This window comes from Zeugodacus cucurbitae, chromosome 4, assembly GCF_028554725.1.
Source record: "Zeugodacus cucurbitae isolate PBARC_wt_2022May chromosome 4, idZeuCucr1.2, whole genome shotgun sequence".
Taxonomy (NCBI): domain Eukaryota; kingdom Metazoa; phylum Arthropoda; class Insecta; order Diptera; family Tephritidae; genus Zeugodacus; species Zeugodacus cucurbitae.
This window is the reverse complement of record NC_071669.1, coordinates 25,714,080-25,741,866: the sequence shown is the minus strand read 5'-3', so window position 1 is coordinate 25,741,866 and position 27,787 is coordinate 25,714,080. Positions and strand designations below refer to the sequence as shown.

Genomic DNA, 27,787 nt, shown 5'->3' with positions numbered 1-27,787 from the left:
GAGTTAGGTGGGTTTTAGAGGTTGAAAACTTGAGTATTTTTACATTTTTTTAATTATACAATCATATATTTCATTTAAACAATTCAGCATATCAAAGATACATATTTAAAAGGTATTTTGTGTAATTTTTTTTCAAATTCCGAAAGCTCAGCCGTTGGTACCTCATCTCCCATGGCTTGTAAAAAGAAAAGGTTCTTGTCGTGATCGCATAACCAATTATTGATTTTGAAATTCGTTCATAAAATTAGTGGTAATAAAGCGAAAAGTACTGTACATTAAGACTAGAATTGAGAAACCAGTTTTTGCTTTTCGCGCAGCAGAGTACTCGATTAACGGTCAGCTGTTATACATTTTTTTGATATTCCTAAGAAGTTGGTAAGTTTCATTAGCTGATTGCTAATCCAATCATCCAATTCGTAACCGTAATTTTTTCCGGTGACTGATGAAGTAAGTGTGGATTGCTGTCTGGCCAATAACGCATATTTTGCTTATTGACGAAGCCATTCAGCCAGAAATGAGACTCATCGCTACGTAGGACGTGGCGCTCTTAAAGTTGATGCCGCGTCGTTTGCCGTCCCTATCGGTTTACTTTAGTAGCCACCAGAGATTAAGAGATATACAACTCTTATCTCACTGTAAGTGAGAGCGCAATGCCAAAAGTCAAAACCTACTAATCTTTTGACTGTTGGAATAGATTAGTAGGTTTTGACGTTTCGCAATTGGGAAACTGGAAGGGCAAGATTGAAAAGTTGCCAAAAAAATTATACGACAGAGGCATTTTTAACAGCCGTGTAAGATCACTTATAAGAACTTAAAACAATGAATATAAATGGAAACGCGAAATTTTAAAGTATTTGAAGAAATTTTGGTAAATCGGGATTTTAATTTTCCTTGGAAAATAATATAAAAATGCATTAATTGCCAGTTGATACGTATTAATTCACTTTATTTATCACTGAAAGTTCGAAAACCGGTTGCTTTAATATACCATAATATCGCTAACCGAGATTTAAATTGCTATTATTTTATTAATCGTTAAGTATATAAAAATTATTAACCGTAGTAAATGTTGGGTATTTTAATTTAAATATCCAAAAATTTGTATTTTGTCTGATCTGGTAACAATGCAAAATGTTATAAAAACCGCAAATTTTGAGGCGCTCTCACACTGGAATAAGTTGAACATCCCTTTATCCCTGGTAGCTACTAGCTACCCTATTAAAAAAAAAAACATGAAGTTGTATATATGTTAATCATTCTGAAATTTTATACTCAAACGAGTGGTTTTAAGAATGTTGTTCCAATGAATTTAAAAACTCTTCAGAAGTTGACAACTTCTTCAAGATGAAGAACATTGTCAATAGATTTGAATGTATTGCCATTATTAGGCATTATATGTTGTATTTTGTAATTGATTGCAGTAATATCTTAATTTGTGTTGCAAAAATAGTTCGCCTATTTATCACAAATCTCGGTAGATGTATGTGATTGGCGTTGCAACCGTTTAGCCGGTTATAGCCGAATCGACGATAGTGCGCCACCTGTCTCTCTCCTTCGCAGTTCGGCGCCAGTTGGAGATCCCAAGTGTAACCAGGTCGCTCTCCACCTGGTCCCTCCAACGGAGTGGAGGCCTTCCCCTTCCTCGGCTTCCTCCGGCGGGTACTGCATCGAACACTTTCAGGGCTGGAGTGTTTTCGTCCATTCGGATAACATGACCTAGCCAGCGTAGCCGCTGTCTTTTTATTCGCTGAACTATGTCAATGTCGTCGTATAACTCGTACAGCTCATCGTTCCATCGTCTGCGGTATTCGCCGTTGCCAATGTTCTGAGGACCATAAATCTTGCGCAAAATTTTCCTCTCGAAAACTCCTAGTGTCGTCTCATCTGATGTTGACATCGTCCAAGCTTCTGCACCGTAAAGCAGGACGGGAATGATAAGCGACTTGTAGAGCTTGATTTTGGTTCGTCGAGAGAGGACTTTACTGTTCAATTGCCTACTCAGTCCAAAGTAGCACCTGTTGGCAAGAGTTATTCTGCGCTGGATTTCGAGGCTGACATTGTTCGTGTTGTTGATGCTGGTTCCCAGGTATACGAAATTATCTACGACCTCGAAGTTATGACTGTCAACAGTGACGTGGGAGCCAAGACGCGAATGCGCCGACTGTTTGTTTGATGACAGGAGATATTTCGTCTTGTCCTCATTCACCTCCAGACCCATTCGCTTTGCCTCCTTATCCATGCGGGAAAAAGCAGAACAAACGGCGCGGTTGTTGCTTCCGATGATATCAATATCATCGGCGTACGCCAGGAGCTGTACACTCTTGTAGAAGATTGTACCTTCTCGGTTTAGCTCTGCAGCTCTTATAATTTTTTCCAGCATCAGGTTAAAGAAGTCGCACGATAGTGAGTCACCTTGTCTGAAACCTCGTTTGGTATCGAACGGCTCGGAGAGGTCCTTCCCAATCATGACGGAGCTTTTGGTGTTGCTCAACGTCAATTTACACAGCCGTATTAGTTTTGCGGGGATACCAAATTCAGACATCGCGGCGTAAAGGCAACTCCTTTTCGTGCTGTCGAAAGCAGCTTTAAAATCGACAAAAAGGTGGTGTGTGTCGATCCTCTTTTCTCGGGTCTTTACCAAGATTTGGCGCATGGTGAATATCTGGTCAGTTGTCGATTTTCCAGGTCTAAAGCCACACTGATAAGGTCCAATCAGTTTGTTGACGGTGGGCTTTAGTCTTTCACACAATACGCTCGATAGAACCTTGTATGCGATATTTAGGAGGCTGATCCCACGGTAATTGGCGCAGATTGTGGGATCTCCCTTTTTATGGATTGGGCAGAGCACACTGAGATTCCAATCGTCAGGCATGCTTTCTTCCGACCATATTCTGCAAAGAAGCTGATGCATGCACCTTATCAGTTCTTCGCCGCCGTATTTGAATAGTTCTGCCGGTAATCTATCGGCCCCCGCTGCTTTGTTGTTCTTCAAGCGGGTAATTGCTATTCGAATTTCTTCATGGTCGGGTAATGGAACATCTGTTCCATCGTCATCGATTGGGGGATCGGGTTCGCCATCTCCTGGTGTTGTACTCTCACTGCCATTCAGCAGGTCGGAGAAGTGTTCCCTCCATAATCCCAGTATGCCCTGGACATCGGTTACCAGATTACCACCTTGGTCTCTACATGAGGATGCTCCGGTCTTGAAACCTTCGTTAAGTCGCTTCATTTTTTCATAAAATTTTCGAGCATTCCCTCTGTCTGCCAGCTTCTCAAGCTCTTCGTACTCACGCATTTCGGCCTCTTTCTTTTTTTGTCTGCAAATGCGTCTCGCTTCCCTCTTCAGCTCTCGGTATCTATCCCATCCCGCACGTGGATGGGATCATGTGTAGAAGTTCACGCAAGTGAGGAAAGTTTTTGATTGTCACTCACTTGGGAGTGGCCAGAAACGATTCTTCTCCACATGGTTCAAGCAGCTCACGACTTCCGGTTTTAGACCAAGTATCCTCTGGGTAGCCAACAGACATCCGTTTGAAGGCGAGCTAAAGTGAGAAGGCGAAGCCCGCTTATGCGGTTGTGCGTAGGGTTTGGGACCCACCACATAAAAACACCCCCCAATGAAAAATCTACGAAAGCCTCGGATGAGACACCCCCCTTTTGATGACGACCCCTGCAAACGTTTTAAGGATAATGATATAAGGGCATGCACCTGGAATGTCCGGACCCTTAATTGGGAAGGTGCCTCTGCCCAGCTGGTTGATGTCCTCATACGACTTAAGGCTGACATCACCGCCATCCAAGAAGTGCGATGGACGGGACAAGGACGGAAGAAGGTGGGTCCTTGTGACATCTACTACAGCGGCCATATAAAGGAGCGCAAATTTGGTGTTGGATTTGTGGTGGGAGAGAGACTTCGTCGCAGAGTCCTGGCATTCACCCCGGTGGATGAACGTCTAGCCACAATCCGCATCAAAGCGAGGTTCTTCAACATATCGCTGATTTGCGCCCACGCCCCAACGGAAGAGAAGGACGATGTGACCAAAGATGCTTTCTATGAGCGCCTAGAACGCACCTATGAGCGCTGCCCCCGCCACGATGTAAAAGTCGTGCTTGGTGATTTTAACGCCAGGGTGGGTAAAGAAGGTGTCTTTGGCACAACAGTCGGAAAATTCAGCCTCCATGACGAAACATCGCCAAACGGCCTGAGGCTGATCGACTTCGCTGGGGCCCGAAATATGGTCGTCTGTAGTACCAGATTCCAGCATAAGAAAATACATCAAGCTACTTGGCTGTCTCCTGATCGAAACACGCGGAACCAAATCGATCACGTTGTGATAGACGGAAGACATGTCTCCTGTGTTTTAGACGTGCGTACGCTCCGAGGACCAAATATAGACTCGGACCATTATCTGGTCGCAGCGAAGATACGCACCCGCCTCTGTGCAGCAAAGAATGCCCGTCAACAAACACAAGGAAGGTTCGACGTCGAAAAGCTGCAATCGCAACAGACAGCCACGAAATACTCTACTCGACTTGCACTCCTGCTCTCTGAGAGCACTCATCAGCATCTCGGTATAAGGGAACTGTGGAACGTCATCTCAAACTCACTGCGTACCGCTGCAGCCGAAACAATTGGTTTTCGGCAACGACAAAAAACAAGCTGGTACGATGAGGAGTGCCGTCTCGCAGCGGAGAGAAAACAGACTGCCTACCTCGCAACATTGCAAACGACCACAACACGTGCGGGATGGGATAGATACCGAGAGCTGAAGAGGGATCTCGGTAGATACTTTTTATTAATTCATCTTTGTTAGCCAAATATGTATGTATATTGTGTATCTTTATACAATTGCATTTTACTATATATCGCATGTGAATTGACGGGTAATGTTTGTCTGAAACACCAGACAGTAGAGCTCAGCTGAAAAGCCTGGTATTATCGTTAGTATCTTTCAGGGACCTGTCGAGACATTGTGATAATTTTGAATTTTCTCCATACCCCAGCCATGTCTGAATGGCTTTTCATAGTAATATAATGATTCCTCATTAAAGTGGTATCGACGCTATCTTCAATGCTACCAAGTTTTGACTTTAGATACCGAACATGGACCACAGTTAGTGGAAAACAGAAATTATCCCAGGAATTACCCCATTGATTTTCTTGATTCAGTGGGCTTTGTCGCGAATATATAGGTCGAATTGTGTATTACCTTAATAATATTAAAAAATAAATAATTTGGAATGAATAAATTGTAAGAGGTATGTGCTTTGACAAGTGTAAGAATTTCTATAATAAAAATTAAAATTGGAATAAATAATTATTTTTTAAATAAATTTAGTTCTATAGTTCTTCTTGCATATGTCAGAAAGTTATTTTTATCTGTTTAACTATAATAGTTTGTAATCGTATTTATTATCCATTCAGTAAGATTTAAGTTTTTCGATTTGTTTTATGTTCTTATAACCATGTACAATACATATAATAATCCTAGCAAAGCTCTTATCAAAGCATTTCTTGTTTAAGTTTTACAGTAATGTATATGTAGGTATGAATAGTAATTCTTTATATTACATATTAAAGTAAATCAAATAGTATGGCAAGTATGTACTATATCCATTAAAATGCTTCTCAGTGTGGGCGTATTTGATTACTACGAACTTGTATACATAATTATTTAAAGGTAATCATTACATTTTACATACAAACCAACTCTTGTTTGTATTTTACAGTTTTTTAGTTTACCTTTACTTTAAAATATTTAGTAGCAATTTAAATTAATTTATTTAATATTTTAAATTATATAAAATGCAGCCATTTTTCAAATTCATAAGTGCTTACTCTAGCCATTCTTATGTACACATGCACCCGTGTTCGAATGTTTGCATTTATAAATACTTAAATATATAAAATACATATGTATAGTATGTGTTTATTTATATATATATATATATATATATATATATATATATATATATATACATACTCGTATATGTACATAAATACATGCATTTAAGGAGTGTACATACACCTTAGCGTATAAAGTGCCACATTGCTGTCGGTTTGCGCGCATTATTTATCATGTCATGCCAGTGCTGGCAGCCAGTACCGATTTCTTGCGGCCCTAGACCGCAACTGCCAATCTCTGTGGCCTCACCACCGGATCCAACTACGTATATCTGCAATAATTAAATATAAATATACATAAATTTAGACATAAGTACTTATATAATTTTAAAATTAATATTTGAGAAACACATGATTTATGAATGTTTTAAGGATATTACTGCAGCCGATTTTAGTTCAATTTGAACGCATCAGAGCCTTCAACTTAATGTGAACTAAACTCCAGTTGTGTGTTAGTCTACATACTAATTAATACATGTTTCATGAATAACAACGTTATTTCGTAAGTGGTTTCAAGTTTGCATACATGTAACCGAACTGAGTTAAATTCTATTCAATATCCTTATTGAAATGAATTCTTGGAAATATTTTAGTGAAATTCTCACAAATCGATTAATCTGCCGAAGGATGTTGATCAAAATATCAATTATTCACTTTGCTGAAGTCGATTTCTATTATCTCCGGTAGCAAAAATTGAGGTTCCCGGTCAATGTCTTATCATAATTTTAAAGTTGTAGATAACTTCGTCTATCTTGGAAACAGCAACAACAACACCAATAATGTCAGCCTAGAAATCCAACGCAGAATCACTCTTGCCAACAGGTGCTATCTTGGACTGAGTTGGCAATTGAAATGTAAAGTCCTCTCTCGACGAACTAAAACCAAACTTTACAAGTCGCTCATTGTTCCCGTCCTGATGTATGGTGCAGAAGCGTGTACAATGACGACGTCTGATGAGACAGCACTAGGAGTTTTCGGGACAAAGGTTTTGCGAAAGATTTCAGTGCTTTGAACATTGCAAATGACCAATACCCCAGACGATGGAACGATGAGCTGTACGAGTTATATGGCGAAATTGACATAGTCCAGCGAATGAAAAGACAGCGGCTGCGCTGGCTAGGTCATGTTGTTCGAAAGGATGAAAGCTTTCTAGCTTTGAGAGTGTTCGGTAAAGTAATCGCCGGAGGAAGCAGAGGTAAAGGACGACTTCCACTCCGTTGGAAAGGTCAGGTGGAAAGCGACCTGGTTTCTCTTGGAATTTTCAATTGACGTCAATTGCATATGTGCATTAGGGTGGCCCTTAGTTGTATGGAGGATAAAAAAAGTTTCTGGATTCTCGATCGCACCCCCTAGAAATATGCGAATAGCCTTAAAACTAGTATATACAAAGTTTTGGGTCAATCAAAAAAGGTTTAGAGGTTGCGCAAGGAGCTTGAAATCCTGAAAAAAAAGAATTTTTGCCATTTTTATGTCTCAGACTTCCATATTTCAAAGTCACACTATCCCTTACTGGTTTTCCATACCGTAATAAGATAATAAGAATAACATTAGAACCGTTATAACGGTATATCACGAGCATGTGACGCTTGTCAATCGACCGATTTTTAAGATTGTGGTAATTTTGGAAAGGTAATAAAATGCAGATCTTATTACGTTATGGAAACCAGATAGTGTGACTTTGAAATATGGAGACATAAAAATGGCAAAAATTCTTAATTTTTTAGGATTTCAAGCTCCTTGCGCAACCTCTAAACCTTTTTTGATTGACCCAAAATTTTGTATATACTAGTTTTTGGGCTATTCGCATATTTCTAGGGGGAGCGATCGAGAATCGGAATACTTTGGAAAATAAGGGCCACCCTAATGTGCATACATGAATTTTTAATCATTCAAATTCGTGTTTTCTGAATTCCAGATTGTCAACATTGAAAAGGTGCGACTTTTTAAGAAAATCATGGTTCAAAATATTAAAGTAACTTTCAAGTTCTTCTATTATGTTTGGAATATCATAAACAAATTGAAAATTACGGACACCAACAAAAAGGAGATAGACAGTATTCGAGAGTTCTGAATTAGTTCCTAGCTCTATAGGACAGCCTCCGCTTTCTTTCGAATGCTCCTTGGTATCTGATTTGTACCAGCGTATGCTTTCGTTCAGTAACGAATCGACTCAGAAACTCTTTTGGATTGGCTTAAATGCCTTTAAATACTGATGTTGATGTTGCTATTTGGAGGGATTAAACTCGCAACATGTTGCATAGGTAGTTAATAGTTTTGTTCGGTGATTTAGTTGTATGGGCCAAAAAGGTATCAGGATGACTATGACGAAAATCAGTTTCAAAGAGTCTTAACATACTCACCTCTACTGCTGCATTGTGCAGATAGGCAGATTGCAGATTAAATGTGAACGCTTCGTTCCAGATTGGATTGGCGGGATCATCAGATTTGCTAATGCTAGTCTTCTTCTTTTTTACACGTTTACCATTTTGAATTAGATAAATCTAAAGAAAACCACGCAGAAACCAATTAAATTTAATCTATATTTAAATGGTATCTTGAGAACCATTTTACCTTTACATATGGTTCTTGTATTGTGTCCAAGTTCTTTGCTTTCATGATGACAACTGTCAGTCGTTCGGCCTGAGGCAAATAATTCAGTGAACATAAGAGCTCCGGTCGATTCTCTTGTGGTTTTTTTACACGTAATAAATCTCCCCAAATCTAAAGTAATGAAATACTTATTAAAACTTTTTAAACTTCACCAAAACTCAATATAATTTCACCTCCACGGATTTTGAAAGATCCAGCTCATCGACAGAGATACGTACTTCTCCGATTATATCATTGTGGGAGTAGCGATCATAGTCGAGCACCTGTAATTTGAGTTCTTTGCCTTGTAGTTGATCGCGTGAAACGGGGAATTTGAAATGTTGATCAAAGTAAGGATTTGATTCTCCGCGATGTATGTGTGTTTGGCGTTTTCGATTGTCTACCTCAGGTTCAAGCATTAGGCGTACATAGGGATCGCGAAAGCCACCCTCCTCAATTGGGCAAAGGTTGTGAGCTGCATGGGAAAAATAAACAAAACTGTATCAATTGTATTCAAAAGTAAAAGTCATACACACCTTCAATCAGGTGCACGGTCAAATCGAAAAGGTGATAGTCATATTTTACACGCAAATGCAAACGTCCTAAGGCTGGACTGGATTCAGGTGCTGTCAAATATATTGGACCATCCGGTACACGATATAAATCTGGCTGCAAAGCGCCCAGCGGTGATGCCGGTCCAATGGCAGGGTCCACACCTGCAGGTGTACGTGGCGGTATTAGTAGTGGGGAAAGGCAGCGACCTACTTTTGCAGAGTTCATACTTATATTCGAGACCACCGAACCACCGGCTATTGAGGCGAGGCTACTCTGTGATGGACTGGGCGTACGCAAGTCACTGACATCAGTCGAAGCGGGGCTACCGCAACGGGCATCCAACGAAATGGTGCGCATTGGACTTGGTGAGCGTGCCAACTATGAAGAAAATTACAATTTACCATACAACTTGAACTGGAAGGAAATGCAAATTAGACCTACATGATGAGGAAAGCCTGGGTCGGCGGGTAGAGAACTTCGACCATCGGGTCCAAATGTACGAATCTGAGGCGAAGAGCCACGGTGTCCCTGGAAGAGATAACGAAACATAATTAGCTTGATAACCAGTAGGAAATAAACATATTGTTACTTACTGAATGTCTGGATGGCGCGCTGTCAATACTCGACTGACTGGAAATAGATGGTGTGCGCTGTAGACGCGGTGGAAAAGAGCGACTCTGATGATGTAAGTGTAACGGACTGTGGAGTACCTCTGCAGGTCCACGCAACACGTCTGCATTTACAATATGCGCTGAACCGCCAAAAGTCGCTGGCGGTTGTATGGGTTGGGTCTCTTTAACCACGTTAACTTCCTACAAAATGAGAGCAAAAGTAAGTATCTAATATGATATAAAAGTTATTTATAAGAGTCGTGTGTGTTGAGACCTCAGAGTCCGTTGGCAAATCACAACTATCGCTGACGCTGCCCGCACCACTGCCAATACCACTCGTAGTCGATGTCACCGACGAAGCGGACGGAGGTGGCGTCATTGGCGGTGGTGGTGGTGTCGAAGAAGTAGATGTCGTCGCTCCGTTATTATCTTCCGAATTGCGATCGAGAGTTACGCGGCGCACGGCACCTACACGCTCCTTGGCCATACGTGACCACGATTCAATACGTTTGTGGGCAAGCCAGCATGCGGCGGGTCCGAGACCGCTCATTTTCTCGAATAGGCTGATGGCGGATATTTTTGTTGGCAATGAATATTAAATTTGTTCAGTAGGAATTGTCACTTTTTGATTTGCTAGTTTTTTGGCACTCTCTTAATTTAGCAGCAACATTTTCACGTGGATAATAATACTAGATTTCTATTTAGTTCAAAACACTGTGTTTTTTTACAGATGAAATTAATTTATATAAACTTCTCTATTAAGGCTGTCCATTTATAAAGAACGAAAATATGTGTACAATACAATATGAAATAATCGAAGTTCATTTAAAGTACCTAAAGCCATCGGTCTGTTTGAGATTCCGTTAAGATAAATCATTACAACTCCACCCCAATTTACGCAATATGATTGGAGTTCTACCTACATATATAAAGGGTGATCCATAGCGAGGTTCTTTTTTAAAGACAAAAAAAATACCCAGAAAATTCAAATTTAATAGGGGAATGTTTATTATCATTCAAAAGAACATTTTTTGACATTTATATTTTTAAGAATATCTACGTTTTAGGTGGTCCATCCTTTGAGTCCAATTTTAGATGACTCGTTCGAGCATTTCGACTGGTCACTGGCGAATGACACGCATGATGTTTTGCTCCAAGGCCTGAATCTAAGTGGGATTGTCCGCATATATGTGTTTTCTCAATAAATTCATTGTTTGATGCGATATGTGGGTAGTGGCGTAGTCTTGGTGAAACGAAATCTTAAGATCTAGGCGTAAATGCTAATCAGTTCTTATAATGCCTTTTATAAAAATCTATGAACTGTATAAAGTTGTAATAAACTCGCTAAATACCTAGTCAAGATAAAGAGTTCATAGCGATTTGTAGAGTTTAATTTTGGTTCGTCGAGAGAGGACTTTACTTTTAATTGCCAACTCAGTCCAAAGCAGTACCTGTTGGTAAGAGTGATTCTGCGTTGGATTTCACGGCTGACATTATTATCGGTGTTCATGCTGGTTCCTAGGTTTAGGAAATTATCTACAACTTCAAAGTTATGACTGTCAACAGTGACGTGTGAGCCAAAACGCGAGTGCGCTGACTGTTTGCTTGATGACAGGAGATTTTTCGTCTTGTCCTCATTCAACACCAGACCCATACGCTTCGCTTCCTTATAAAGTCTGGAAAAAGCAGAACAAAGGGAGTGGTTATAGCTGCCGATGTTGTCAATACCATCGGCGTACACCAGCAGCTGTACACTCTGCAGCTAGTATTATTTTTTCCAGCAATAGCTTGAAGAAGTCGCTTGATAGTGAGTCACCCTGTCTGAAACCTCGTTTGGTATCGAACGGCTCGGAGAGGTCCTTCCCGATCCTGACGGAGCTTTTGGTGTTGCTCAACGTCAGTTTACATAGCCGTATAAGTTTTGAGGGGATAACAAATTCACGGTGGGCTTTAGTCTTTCACACAATACGTTCGATAGGACCTTGTATGCAAAGTTGAGGAGGCTTATCCCACGGTAATTTGAGCAGATTGTGGGGTCTCCTTTTTTATGGATTGGGCAGAGCATACTGAGATTCCAATCGTCAGGCATGCTTTCTTCCGACCATATTCTACAAAGAAACTGATGCTGGTGGGTCCCAAACACTACGCACAACCGCAGAGGCGGGGCTTCGCTTTACTCACTTTAGCTCGCTTTCAAACGGATGCCTGTTGGCTACCCAGGATACTTGGTTTAAAACCGGAAGTCGTGATCTGCTTGAGTCATTTACAAAAGAATTGTTCCTGGCCACTCCCAAGTGAATGGCAATCAGAAACTTTCCTCACTTGGGTGAACTTCTACATATGACCCCATATTTCAGTTAGTAAAAGTTTTTAAATCAATCAAAAACACAACCCTAATATGCGAGTATATGTATAGTCATGCATGTAAGACCTCGCGGCCTTGGTTTTCATTTGGCCACAAACTCGTTAAGACTGGTCAGTGCGAAATTTCCATTTGACAGACATGCACAGACTTTGCGCTGTGTAGGAACCAATAGATACATACATATATACATACATGCAGACTGAAAGCATTAATTAGCCTCATTCCGGAATAGTGGTTTTGCGTGCGAACACCTCCGTGTCAAGCCGTTGAAGGAGTGCGATCGCCACGCGGCGTGCGACAAAATGTGTGCATACGTCATTTGTGTATCACATTGCAGGGGGATTAGCAGAGGATTATCGAAGGTAAATTTAAAGCCGGCATTGCTGTGCTTCCCTACTCTAGCCCTACTCTATTTGCGACAAATATACGAACAAATAGACAAATAGACGACATGTCGCAGCTACGTGTATGGTCGACATAGATAACCGGGTAAAATTCGAGGATGTGTTGGCGTCATTTGAGTGGATTAATTAACATGGCAAACAATACGCTATATACAGATGTGTATATGTGTGTGTGCCTGCATAGTCAGCAGAGATTTGGCTATGCCTTCAATGACATTAATTATTTCGAACTCGAGTATAAAGGACCACTCGAAGCGTCACAAAATATCCATACATTATTATACGTATCTACTTATATATTATGTCGTTAATATGATATGCTAATGTTATGTCGAATGCTATGCTAAGTATATATAATTATATGGTGCGTTGCAACTACAAAGCTGTGCATAATCTTTGCAATTGGATTGAAGATATTTAAATAATTGAGTCTGTTGAGACATAAACACATTTTAGCCCCCAAATTCTCGAAAACTTCGCGAATATAGAGATATTAAACATGCCGACAGAAAATCGGTCCACTTATATCGATATATTCTCTATTGAGGTATCAGGCGATGTAGATTCCAGATTGTACTCATATTATGTACCAAATCACATTATGTTATCATATGTTGCACTCAGTGCAATTAGTTTTATTAAGATATTTTGTTCAAAAGTGGATTTGTGGTGGGTGTTCTTGAAATATCCTTTATATCTTTAGTGATGCTTGAGTTATAGTATAATATTTTTGAGCATTCTACTGAGGCCGGCCCGGTAATATACATCATTTCCATGGACTCTAGATTATCATAATATGTATGGTAACTATGATTCCACATCAGAGAAACCACCTCAATCCAGTCAACTGTCAAATTCGAGGAGGTTTTGACGTTAGATATTGCGCTGTCACTTTCAATGATATGAGAGTTGTCCATCTCTTTATCCATGCTATAATTCTGTGGTGTGGCCTGACCGCTGTTGTCAAAAGAATTTTAGTAATATACGAATCAAAAATTAAAAAAAAAAAAATTCAATCAAAATTCTAACGTTATAACAAATTTTTTTAATAATAATTATTATCATTAATAAACAATAAGAACAGAATCGGACCAAGATGACTACCCGGTGAAAAAGTGCCATTAAATATAATGTGTTATGTCCTGGAACTGTAAAATATGTAGATACCCATTGAAGAAGTCTTGGTTGAAAACCAAGAAGATCCATTTTTTGCAATTGAGTAGTTTACTCTATCGACTGCTTTACTAAAGTCTGTATAAATAAAAACAGTATTCTTATTGTCCCTAAAACCAATGGACGCATGGTTTACAAATTCAAGTAAATTTGTTAATGTAGATCCCCCTTTACAAAATCCATGCTGAGAAAATTAAAGAAGAGAAAATTAGAGAAGAACAAAAAGTTTGGTTATAGCTGACATTTCTGCTATTCTCCTGCCTATTATAAAAGAGTTTTACCACATTGACGGGAAAATACCTTGTTTTAGAGATAAGTTGAAAATCTTTGTTAAGGGCAGATATATGTATATATTTTGCACAATTTTTAAGGAAGCATGAGGGAATTACATATATGATACTAGCCCATATTTAAACGAATTTTTTAATGTAATTAAATTATTTAAGACATCTATTTCAAAAATGATTGGAACTTTAAGAACATATCTACTACTATTGCCCTTTAAAAATAGTAACATGAAAATCACACTTTCTGTCACGCACATATTTTAATATCGATGGTTAGGATTTAAATACTTGAATAATTATCTGTGTGAAATCAAGTACAAATCTGTTCGGAAACAATATTTTTTTTACAAGAATCCCACTATGGGACCCTTGCACTAAGTATAGATTGAAATTTAACGCTAAATTAAAAGTATTTACAATATCTCAGTACAACTGAAAAAAAAAACAAAGTGATAGTTTGAGGGAAAGAGAGGAATGCAGAAGGGGACAATCGAATACCGTTCACTTACGCAATTACTTCCAGTTGTCAGTTAAAAGTGGTTGACAATAAATTTTCATTTGATTTCCCTGTAGAGTTTCGAGTGTCGCATTAGAGCAAATAAAATATAAATACTTCTAATGGACACAAAAAAGTGAAACACAGTTTGTGCAATGTACAATGACAATGCAGTGAGAGAGATGCACTCAAAGCCACACATAGAAATGTATGCGAAAAATGCATAGAGCAACTTTTACGTAGGGAGAGAGCGAAGACTCTTTTGTCTACATGCTAGGGTGTATGCTGGGCGAAGGTGCTAAGTTGTTGCATTAAATATTACAGCAACAACCCACAAACCAAAAACAAATAACTGCACCACTCAAATGGGTACTTGTCAAAAGAGACACACACCACTCAAGTTTAGTGCAATAGTGAGGGTTGGTTTGCTGCACCACTGCACGAATCGCTGCTTGAAACACCCGGCCCGTCACAGCGTTGGCATTTTCAGCGCCGCTCACCCATTTTATGTTTTTGCTTGCCGATCATTCGTTCCACGCGCTTTTATGCCTCACCTCATTTGCCACCAATTTGTCGTTTAGATTTAATTTATTTAATAGATGGTAAATGCCTTGTTGGTCCTTTTTGTATTCGCTCATTTTCGAATTGTATTCTAGTGCGAAAATCATAGCCGCACCAGGCGAAGTGGTGGCTGGGAAGGGGCTTACTGCAACCAGGATTTCGCAAGAGGCGTAACTGTTACGAAATTAATTTTTATTTATAGGAAAAATCTTCAAAAAAGTGACATTTTATACGCTTTTTGCATTTGTTTAATGTTTTGGAAAATTGTATACCTGACTGTTGCACAGACAATATGACAAGGCCGTTGGGATGCACATTGGGGACTTTAGTAAATGTATAGTAGCAATGAAATAGGAATGAATACAAAATGTGTTTACCATACTTTAACTCTAGAAGTGTTTGCCAATTGAATATGTTCTTGAATAGTGTTGAATATTAGACTGAATTCGGAATTCATAGAATTTCCCAAGGAATTGAATGTAATAATAGGATTTTGGTGATCCAATTCGAGGTTCTCTTCTTAAAAATCAAAATAAAAAAATTTGATGGGGAATGTTTATTATCATTCGAAACGAATTCTTCGGCATTTATTTTAAAAGATTATCTCTTTCAAATGTTGGTCTTGGCTACATCTCAGATGGTCCATCCTGTGAGTCCAATTTTCGATGACTCGTTCGAGCTTTTCGACTGATAACTGGCGAATGACACGCGTGATGTTTTTCTCAAAGACCTGAATCGAAGCGGGATTGTCCCCATAGACTTTAGACTTTACATTTCCACACAGGGGAAAGTCTAATGGAGTGATTTCATACGATCTTGGTGATCAATCGACCAGCCCTGAACGTGAAATTACCTGCTCACCGAAGTGTTCTCTCAATAAATTAATTGATTGATTGTGTGGGAAGCAGCGCCGTCTTGTTGAAACCAAATGTCGCCGAGATCATGGCCTTCAATTTCAGGCATCAAGTAGTCGGTTAACATGGCGTGGCAACGGTCGCCATTTACGGTTACGTTCTCACCTGCAGCATTTTTGAAGAAATACGGACCGATGATCCCACAAAACCGGTGTTTTTTCTGCATAAAATGACAGCTCTGGAATGTCTTCAGGTTGCCCGTCGTCCCAAATGCGGCAATTTTTCTTGTTTACATACCCATTGAGCCAGAAATGGACCTCATTGCTGAACAGAATTTTGTTCGAAAACGGAGCTTTTCAAGAACCCATAGATCGACGCGATGCCGTTTGGGAAGGTCGAGCGGCTTCAATACTTGCACAAGCTGTATTTTGTACGCTTTCAATTTAAGATTTCGACATAAAATGCACCAAATTATTCCACACGTCAGTCCGAGTTGCTGCAAAGTCGCCGAATCGACACTCAACGGTCTTCGTGTACATTCTCAGCTATGGCTGCTATATTTTGGTACGCTCAGTAGGCCGATTACACATTTTTTACAGAACGTAAATTTACGAAATAAAGTTGAACAATTTATAAACGTTGTTTAGACGTAAGTCTTTCTATGATGAAATGACTAGCAATGCTGAACCAAAATAACATGACAGCTTGACACGCGTAATCACACGTAATCTGCCGAAAAAAGGCGATTGAAAAAAGTACGTCTACTTGGATCACCCTTGCCTACGATAAAATTGTCAAAATATTGATTTGATCAAAAAAGTTTTAGACCAATTATAAAAATACACCATAATTTTTAAACAAATTGTTTCTTTTAATGAACAAAATTTTGATCATCCGTAATCATACGTACAAGAATGTACACACATCTATACCAGAACTATGAACTATACGCTGTATTTATATGCAGTTGTCTATAAGCACATAATTTCCTAATTATATTTTACTTCGTAATTATTTTAGATTTCAACAATATTGTCATTATATACATACATACATACACACATAAATAAATATCGCCTTAATTTGGACACATATCCGTGACCATTAATAGCTAAGTGCATCACACAGTCACGCCTCTTCTCTATGAAGATAAACTGTCACTCATCCAGGGGTTACTTCGCGTATTTAAAACTATACAGATTTTTGGGAAAATAATTCAGATTTTGTTGTAAAAATAGTGGATAATCAATGCGGGATGCTAATAATAGCGATTCAAAAACAAATAATATAATTGAGGGTTGGAGATTAATCAGGGTTGCTATTGGCAATGATATTTTTCTCTTAATAAATATTTCTCGTTCGCACTACCAGATACATATGTTGTAAGCTGTACATAAAACATAAACTCTCTATTGTTGGTATTTTTGGTCAGTCAGATACATATTTGTCTTTTTTAATAAATTTATTTGAAATTTACTCAAAATCACTGTTAAATACTATATCGAAATTGTTTCATAAAACCTGGAGTGATTGGTGTAATATAATACCCACCTGCTGCAAAAACACTATTTAATAGATCTCATTTATTCTAAAAAATTTAAAGGTCTAACAAATTCTAGTTGCTAACTGTTGATGCATTTTATGAAGACATACTGTGTGGTATTTAAAGAAAACTTTATATTAATGCAAATTTGTTTTGATGTTTATATAAAGTGAATTTTCGAATTTAAACAGACAAATGATTTACTCTTTCCATATGAATATGTCAACTTTTGCACCAGAGAAAACAAATTATGTGCACTGATGGAAAAATGATGCTCATATAGATGTCTATCTAGGTATGTACATATACATACATACATGTACATATGTACATACTCGTATATATTGTTGAGGGTCCAGTGATGCTTAAAATTTAAATAAGCAACTCAGTTCTTATGTTAATGAGGAATTTGTTTATACCAAACGGCAACAAATTGTTAGAGGAGAGAATTGGAGCTTTCGAGGGGGTGAGGTTAGATACCAATAGCAATTTGCATGCTCTTACTTAATGATAAACCTCTTTAAGTTATATAGCCATTTAGTATCTTGGAAAATTCAAAATAAATGGGAGATTGTAAACGAGAAAATTATTAGAATGCGGGTTTCTATGCGACATGGTTTACAAATGTCATATAGGGCATACCTACATATACATATGTATGTACATACATGTTAATTGAAATTTTGTTGTACTTAATATTTACATCCAATTCCAGTCATTTTAAAGGGCGTCAGTTAATTCACCAGCCTTTTAGCAAACATTAACCATTAACCAAGGTTTTAATCAAAAATGCTTAGAGCAATTACGGGTTCCACAAAAATCTTCATATCCCTATGGTAAAGAAGGAAGTAGGGGACAGCAGAAAGAAATATCGGGTGATCCAAGCAGATGTCCTTTTTACAATAGCCTTTTTTGACAGATCAAAAGACTTACGCCAGTACAAGGTTTATAAATTGTTCAACTTTATTATGACAATTCACGTTCTGATCCGACGTTTTCGAAGCTAATTTTGTGCAGCGATGAAGAAACGACGGTTTGGAGTGGTTTTGTGAGCCAGTGGAATCATCGATCCATATTTTTTCAAAAATGATGCCGGTGTGAACGTAACCGTAAATGGCGGCCGTTATCGCGACATTATAACCGACCATTTGTTGCTTGAAATCGAAGCTCGTGGTATCGGCGACATTTCAAAGTCTATGCGGACAATCACACTTCGATTCAAGTCTTGGAGCAAACATCCTGCGTGTCATTCGCCAGTTACCAGTCGAAATGCTGGAACGAGCATTTCTACAACTGTTAAATCTTCATTTCGTCACGTGAATATATGAAACTGAATTTCTGCCAAGTTGAGAAAACGTGCCACTATATGGACCACACTTAATATATCCAAATTTAGCGCATTTGTCAACTTTATACTTTATTAAATAATACAATACTTTTTATACTCTCGCAACCTGTTGCACAGAGTATACGAGTTTTGTTCACCTAACGGTTGCTTGTGTCACCAAGAAATAAAAGAGTTAGATATGGGGTTATATATACATAAATGATCAGGATGACGAGTGGATTTGAAATCCGGATGTCTGTCCGTCCGTCTGTCCGTGCAAGCGATAACTTGAGTAAAAATTAAGATATCTTAATGAAACTTGGAACATATGTTCCTTGGCACCCTGAGGAGGTTGCTCCACTGCCACGCCCACAAAATGGCGGAAACCGAAAACCTATATAGTGTCATAACTAAGCCATAAATAAAGTTATGAAAATGAAATTTGGAACATAGGATCCCATCAGGGAGGGGCCCATTTTGTAAAAGTGGGCGTGACCCCACCCCCAAATAGGTTTTTTGTATATAACTCGCAAACCAATCAAGCTATATGAACCAAACTTTCTGCAGTCGTTTATTTTAGCTATTTCCTTATACAGTCCAAAAATGAAAGAAATCGGATAATAACCACGCCCACCTCCCATACAAAGGTTAGGTTGAAAATTACTAAAAATGCGTTAACTCACTATCCAAAAACGTCAGAAGCAGCAAATTTTACATAAGAAATGGCAGAAGGAAGCTGCACTGAGATTTTTTTATAAAATGGAAAATGGGCATGGCGTCGCCCACTTATGGGTCAAAAACCATATCTCAGGAACTACTAGACAGATTTCAATGAAATTCGGTATATAACATTTTCTTGACACCCTGATGACACGTGTGGAAAATGGACGAAATCAGTTCACAACCACGACAACTTCCCATATAACTCATTTTCGAATTCCATCTTATTACTTCTTTACACAAACACTGTATATGATCTGTTGCATCACTTGTGAAAAAATTTTCAAAATCGAACCATGACTTTTCAAGGCCCCTGATATCGAACATGAAGAACTCAGTGCCCAAGTGTAATTTTTCCCCGAAAATATACTTAGGTAAATCTCTAAGATATTTTAATGTGATTCATTCCCTCTGAATTTTTTTCTTATAACAGTTCCTCTCTGTACCTGAAATGGTAAAAATCGGATCATAACTTCCCCCAGATCACATATACTATATAAGTAATATTAAATTAAGTGGGCGTATAGTCTTCGATACATTGTATCTTGGTGGTGAAAACGAGTGAAATCGGTTTAGGAGTTACCTCAGTCCCCATATACTATTTATGATGATTTTCGTTATTCTTTTGAACTTTATACCCAATATATGGGTCGAATTGTGTTATCTTTATAAAATTACATCAATAAATTGCGAGAGTATAAAATGTTCGGTTACACCCGAACTTAGCCCTTCCTTACTTGTTTTCGTTACATTAATCCCTATTCCAGAAATAATAAAGTCGGATAAGAGGCAAAGAATGAATAATGCACATAAACGGTTACATGGTGAAACCTGAATGATGTCGATAAATGTTGCTAAATTGAGTATTCGTAGTCATTGAATATTTGATTGCGCTGGTCGAGTATGAGTATGAGTACGTGTATGAGTTATTTTATGAGTAGTAAAATTTAGATGGAACAGTAGGCGGAGAGTGACATCAAATGTAGGCGAAATAACGGCACGTTAATTTGTGTTGCTTTTAATTTTGCTACGGGACATGACATTAAATGTTGTTCACACATATGTATATACATACATAGTTAAATGCGGATGTGATCGTGAGTCCGATTTGTCACTTTTACTCTCTAAATCCCATGCACGTACATATTTACATCCAAATACCTGCACGTGGCATATGTGAATCTATTTGTTGATAAGTTTAAATCCCCTCACACACAAGGACAAGGACAACAAAATAATAAGCGCCTAAGATTTCGGAAATTCTTATGTTTTCCGACTTCTGCCAGAATGGAGAATGTTTCTTCTGCTTTGCGTTGCTGTATTTTTGCATAATCCTTGTTTGTTTATTTATCTGCTGTCTGACTTGAGCCTAAAAGGTGATAGCTGCGTGTTTGACATTTCAATGGATTCCCTGCCAGACAGTTAACAGGTGCTGGTCATCTCACGCTTAATGCGATTTTCACATGTTCTGCCAAATATTGTCTATTGCACTTAATTCTTCAATTTGTAAGTTGTTGTTGCATGCGCTAGATTAATTGTGAGTTGATTATTGAAGTGAAGAAGAAAAATATGCTTGGCATGGATTGGATTTCGCAACTGCTCGTCTCGTCGTCTTTAAGGTTAAATTACTAGTGCATACAACTATTTCCGGTATCGATCCATGCCTTAACTACAGCAACCAATTAAATTGTGTTTTGTGTAACCACAAACATCCGGTGATCACCATTATTGGCTCTGGTTAGTACCACTCCCAGAGTTTCGCCACCGTTTTTCGATTCATCTAGTTTTCTAACATTATTTCATCAGAAAGAGCGGAAAAAAGTCTAAAACATTTCTAAAAGTGGAAATCTTACAGAGAAAATGGTGCTCTATTTAGAAGAGACCACTACACTATCCAAAAAATTAATTAACAATTACAATATATATTACCAAAGGGGCGATCCCGGCGTTGCTAACAGATCGCAAGCAGAAGTTAATTATTAAGTCTCAATTCCAGATCCTGGAAAGCTTTTTCAAAACTGTTTAACAAGGGTTACGGTGCGTCATGTCATAAAAAACGCAGACGCAGACCCATGATTTCATATATATATATATATATATATATATATAGTCCAGCGGGTACTGTATGGAACACTTTCAGAGCTGGAGTGTTTTCATCCATCCGTACAACATGACCCAGCCAGCGTAGCCGCTGTCTTTTTATTCGCTGAACTATGTCAATATCGTCTAAATCGTACAGCTTATCGTTCCATCGTCTGCGGTATTTGCCGTTGCCCCAAGAGTCGTTGTCGTTGTCCACGCTTCAGCGCCATACATCAGGACCGAAATAATGAGCGACCTATAGAGTTTGATTTTGCTTCGTCCAGAGAGGACTTTAATTATCAATTGCCCACTCAGTCCAAAGTAGCACCTGTTGGCAAGAGTGATTCTGCGTTGGATTTCGAGGCTGACATTGTTGGTGTTGTTGATGCTGGTTCCCAGGTATACGAAATTATCTACGACTTCGAAGTTATGACTGTCAACAGTGACGTGGGAGCCAAGACGCGAGTGCACTGACTGTTTGTTTGATGACAGGCGATATTTCGTCCTAATTCACCACCAGACCCATACCATTCATTAATACCAACTGACTTTTGTACTTCATTCTCAAATATACAAAATTTCACTATGTTCATTTATTCCGTTACTAAAGTGGTTACTTCCTCTCTGCTTATATTCAGTTAAGTGTGAACTAGTCTTTAATTTTCTTGGCTAATTTCCGGTATATTTTCAATATTTCTTTTGGCTTTTATCCATTTACGCATTGCGTGCCTCTTGAATACTTTTTGCAGTTATTTGAATAAGATCATATTGTCGAAGTAATGAAATGAACACAAAAAGTAGCTTAAATACACTTCGATGAAAAGGAAGTGAGATACCATAAACACATGCCAAGTTATTGCGAACTGTGCAAGAAATATGCGAATATTTGCAATATGTATGTATGTCTGTTTAATATTGAATTCTAATTCTAGTAAAAGTTTGAGTTCATGCACCCATAGTCCAATGAAATTTTAAGCTGGGACCTAATAATGTTAGAGGATTCAAGGTTGTGGTTGTTAGTTATGGAGTTAATGTACTTTTTGTTTTTCACACGGCGTGGATATTTGCCCAAAGTCCATTTTTTGTCATCCTTGGATGTCAATGTACGGTAAATAGCAATGCCTAATCTATAATTGCAGTAGTTTCTGAAATTCAACCATTGAAACCATAGACATCAGAATTGGAGATTTTACACTTCCACGAGTATATAAAGAAATAAAGAAGGAAAGAAAAAGTTTTCAATTTCATTTTACTTGGAAAAGTGTCACAACTCAAAAAAGTCGATTTTTCAGGGGAGCGGTTTAAAGTTTTCAATTGTCTCTTAATTATCAAATATAGAAAAATGTCATAGGTGTATTGCATAAACTGATGACATGTAATATATTTAATGAAATGCTGAGCATAAGTGGACTAAAAAGAGTATATTGAAGCTTTAGTTATTTGTGAAATATATAAATCAATTTCGCTGTCATAAGTTAAATGTGTCGTTATTGATGAAAAAAGCAGGATGAAAAATTTAATTCCCTTTTCACAAATATCGTTTTAACACGAAATATGTCACTCTTTCTGAAAAGAAAATCAATCCTAATTCTAGCACAACTGAGGTGTGTCGATCTTGTGGTTAAAAAATAATGCAACATAACAAGTTGAATAGCGGCATATGCTTATTTCACGGTTTATTTTTCTACGCTTCAGAATGAAATATTTATACAATATGGAGACACTTCTGCATACTTAACTCAAAACTCGTGTTTTTTGAGTTATGACACTATTCATGTAAATGAGCGATATATAAATATAAGTAAAGCAAATAGTTTCTGTTAGCAAAATATCATATGAAGAATAAAAAAAAATGTTCTATCACAAATAATGAAGGCAAAGTTTCTCTTTGAATCGCATTGAAATTAATTAAGACTCTTTTTTCTCCGCCATAAGGTCATTAAAGTTCTGCAAATCGTTGTATTGTTTTACGTCAGCCTTGTTCCTGCTGACACATTTAAATTTTCAATAATTAAGTTTCCATCTCACTTTGAAATTTCCGGAAAATACCTTTTAAATTAAATTTAAAATTGTTTCCGCTTTCGTTGCCACGAAGAACGCATGCACACACATATGTATAAGATTTATACATATGTACATATACGAGTATGTATATATAAACGCACATGCTCATCCAAAGCCAACAACAAATCTTGGAGTCTTTTGCATAAGCAATAAGTATGCACTTTATTTAAAGCATATGTGCAAACTACATATGTATATAGGGTGATCCGATAACACTTTTTTTTTTATTTTCAGAAACATGGATCCTTATAAAAATATGTTTTATTTTCAAATATTAATTTTCCTTATGAAACAAAAATTTATTTGAAATTATGTAATAGGCAGAGGTAATTGTAAGATACGCTTCTAAAAAGTAACAGTCAAGAAGATCTTCTATCAATATGTTTTCAAGTTTTCCGTAGTTTCAACAATAGCGACATTATTCTAGATAATAGTTAGAAAATAGTTTTAAAGACACTTCATAAATGATTTGAAATTAATGCCTCTACACCAGAACACCCCTAATGGCTATGGGTCTATACAGATAGTGGTAAGAGCATTGCATTTCATACTACATATATCTTTAATTGGGTTAAATTTTTTTAGAAACTAAAGTTTGGAAAATAAGATTTAAAGCTTTTTATTGAAGTTTTCAGTATATGTTCATGAATTTATAATTCTCCTATTGAAGTTCAATTAAAATACCTTTAAGTTATACCGTTTGAGAGCCTCGTATGATGGAGTTTGAATTTGGTAGGTTATCAAATCAGGGTACAACCTGTGAAAATCACGTAATTAGGTAATATAGATTAAGATTAAAGGTTTTTCTCTGATAAATTCTATATATGAAGAAATCTGTAAGCTCTTCCAGGCCATAATGGATCAACTATCTTTTCAGGGAATATCAAAGCGCCCAAAGAACAAGTGGAAGAGATTACCAATATTTCTCTTACTAAATAGTACAAAAAGTTTAAAATTTTATCCAAAAATATCAAAACGATCCGATTTTAAGAGATAGACCCTGGTGAAGTTCCATCCATCAGGCCGATTATGAACCGATTTTGTTCAAATTTTGAACTAATTTTTGAAATAACTTCATCTAGTTAATGAACGAAGGATATTTTCTTATGTTTATTACAACTATTTTTTGAGCCAATATATGGCGAAAAATTGTCTAAAGAAGTGAGTTTTTTTTGTTAAAATTTTTTTTCGTCTAAAATGTAAATTTTAATACTTTCTGTCTTCCTTCGTTCATTAACTAGTTGTATCCATGTACTATGGAAAGATTTTTGGTTTATTGATTTTAGATCAACCAATAATGAGTTATGATGTCCAAGACTGTTTTTGTACAAGAGTTTTCTGAATTTTTAAATAAGTATTTCACAAAATATTGTTTATATGTCTTTTTGATGCTGAATTGTTTAAATAAAATATATGATTGTATATATTAAAAAATATAAAAATACCCTTGTTTTCAGCCTTTGAAACCCACCAAACCTTAAACAAGTAAGGAAAGGCTAATTTCGGGTGCAACCGAACATTTTATACTCTCGCAATTTATTGCTATATTTTTATTAAGATCACACACAATTTGACCCAATAAAAAAAAATTAAAGATTTGAAAAATACAAAAAAAAAAAAATAAAAAAAAATATTAAAAAATAAAAAAAAACAAAACGGGATTAAATGTCTGCTACGTCCACGTCCCTAATCCTGTGTTACGCTAAATTCTGATAATAATAGTGCATAAATCAATGATTTTTCATCATGTTCTGAGTTGGTTTTTTATTTGTAGCTCATACAAATATTGCTGTCCCAAAATTCCCTTTGGGGGGTAAAAAGGTGATGAAATAAGGAACATTTTAAGATATTTTCGAAAAAAATCGAAGGGGGCATAAATTGTTAAAAATTAAAAAAAAAAATTTTCTTTTTTTGCTATGAAATATTAATTTTAAAAATTTTTACGATACACAGTTTTAAAGTTTGAGAAATTCTGTACAAAAAAGTCACATGGTGTTTTAAAATCTGTTCATTAGTTTTAAAGTTATGTCGGTTCGAACATTTTTTTACAAAAAACTTTGGCCCCTTATAATATGGCAACCTCGCGTTACACAGACCTAAAACCGTATGTTTTATTTTAGGTTTTACATGTACTATAAGATATATCATTGCCAAAGAAAATAAAGAACTTTTTTTCAAGTGGTTTTTTCCAGAGAATGCCCCATATGCGTAATTGACGTAGGCAAATTTGCGTAAACGTCAATGTATTCATATGCGAATGTCAATACAACTATGGATTTGTCATTTTGTGACGCAGGCCGAGCAATTTTGCTAAACTGATTACAATTTAACACAATTTATTGGAATTGATTTCAAAACCGTATATATATTAAAGATAACCAAGCTTTTACTATATGTATTTATGTAGGCGTACCCCCATATGGTCACCTGCATATGATTTGGCAGCTTTCAAGGTGTTCATTTTATTATTTACCTTCTTTAAGTGCTTCTCCATTGATAAACTCTGGTTACCTACGTAATTTGCATACTTAATCCTTTCAAAAACATCTGGCGCACCACACTCAAGACTTCCCAAGCACTATTTTCACACAAATTTTGGCATTCCACTTTTTTCCATTAGTGCATAAGAGAGTTTATTTTTTGAAAAATAAAGTGGTTGGTAAAAACTTATTCGAACAAAAACGTCAACGGCTATTTTACAATATATACAACTAATAAGTAAGCCAATTTTCATGTATGGGTCATCGATGTGTGACAGTCCAGATAAAAAATTTTACAATACAACAAGAAACCAGTTTTAGACATACGGCGTCCATGACCACTGGTAGCCATTTGGACTACTTAATCTATATAATATGAAAATGTGAAAATAAAATTACGAACTACATTTTATACTGCGTTGTTTCTCTGACTCATTAAATAATCACAACCGACCGTTTCAACGAAAGATCCGTATTAATAGTACTCGTAATCGTATAATAAGGACTCTTAACTGGAAGTACTTCTCAACATTTTTTGGGAATAATTTTGGATGGCGACAGCAACAGAATCTCGTTGCAGCCTTAAAAATTCTAAGTTTCCCCAAAGAACACTGAAAAGCTGCTTTACCGAGCTGAAATTTTATTAACGAGTGTGAACTGGCGATAAAAGGCGTGTTTTTAATGACAGCATTTATGCTACGTGGCGTTTACTCGACATACAATGTTCGCCTTCAGTGCGCATGCATTTCCTATCAATTTTTATTATAGTTCGGTTAATGTCTTTTAATATTGGATCAGCGTGCAACGTGCACTCCGTACATTGCAACAATGTGTTGCAGTTGGTTTTTGTAATCTTTTCAACAACTATTTACAGATGAAATATGTATATCGGCACTTATTGCAGACTTTTATTACTTTCTTTTTCCAGATGCCTTTAATATGAAAATGCTTTGTTGGGAGAATTTTACATTTCGGTAAGTACCAATGAAGGTAAATAAAGGGAATTTACGAAGATAAAATATTGGAATTTAAAATTAAAAAATTTTGTGTTTGCTTCAGTAGCTGAGTATTCCATGCAATGAAATCATCAACTGATTATAAACTACTTCACAACTAGCATAAGCTCAACTAATCAACTGATGGTCTTTGGATGCCAGTCTCATACGGATTCTACAAAAATATATGTATATAGTTCTAAAAAACACACTATAGTACTATATTCGGAATAGAAATGTAACGTTTACTTATTTTTATAATTTTTATCATTTAAGATCATTTGGTCACATGACCATAGATCGATATATGTTTAATTTTGTCCACATATCCTTATAAAGATATTGACATACATATGTACAAACGTATATTCTCTGAGCACAAGGACGCAAGTTCGATTTTCTAAGCTTCTAAATGCTGGCAGAAAGTTTTGTCCAATCATGAAGTAAATCAACCTGAAAATGGACTGTTATATTGATATTTGCATTGTCTGCTATTTTCTTATGTTGACAGTGCTTACTCGTACATAATTATCTTCTTATTTTCATTTATGTGTAACATAACAATCGCATTTCTTCATAGCAATTACAATATGAATGTAACATATAAGGAAGGACTAAGTTTGGGTATAACCGAACCATTTATACTCATTGAGGTAAGTCCTCTAAAATAGGGAAATCATTATACATACATAGAATGTCGAAGCTGGGATAATTCTTGAACCGATTTTAATTATTTTTGTTACTAAGCTACATTATATCCAAGACTATTGCTCACT

The 27,787-nt window shown here is 36.9% G+C and overlaps 1 protein-coding gene across 3 annotated transcripts in view; it reads right to left on the bottom strand.

The window, feature by feature from the left end:
* Nucleotides 1-5,989: 5,989 nt before the first annotated feature.
* The window catches only part of LOC105215872 (synaptotagmin-5), a 145,075-nt gene continuing 123,277 nt past the window's right edge, over nt 5,990-27,787 (bottom strand). Inside the window, exons 1-9 of one of the 3 annotated variants that reach the window (XM_029042661.2) lie at nt 9,935-10,427; nt 9,643-9,861; nt 9,491-9,577; nt 9,277-9,427; nt 9,031-9,210; nt 8,689-8,969; nt 8,477-8,626; nt 8,266-8,406; nt 5,990-6,177 (exon numbers count right to left, since the gene is read on the bottom strand). In XM_029042661.2, the coding sequence (XP_028898494.1) occupies nt 6,031-6,177; nt 8,266-8,406; nt 8,477-8,626; nt 8,689-8,969; nt 9,031-9,210; nt 9,277-9,427; nt 9,491-9,577; nt 9,643-9,861; nt 9,935-10,210 (1,632 nt within the window). In that variant the 5' untranslated portion in view covers nt 10,211-10,427 and the 3' untranslated portion in view covers nt 5,990-6,030. Of the gene's footprint in view, nt 6,178-8,265; nt 8,407-8,476; nt 8,627-8,688; nt 8,970-9,030; nt 9,428-9,490; nt 9,578-9,642; nt 9,862-9,934; nt 10,428-27,787 lie in introns of those variants that run through there. The other 2 variants (XM_029042660.2, XM_054229158.1) reach the window with 2 other exon arrangements.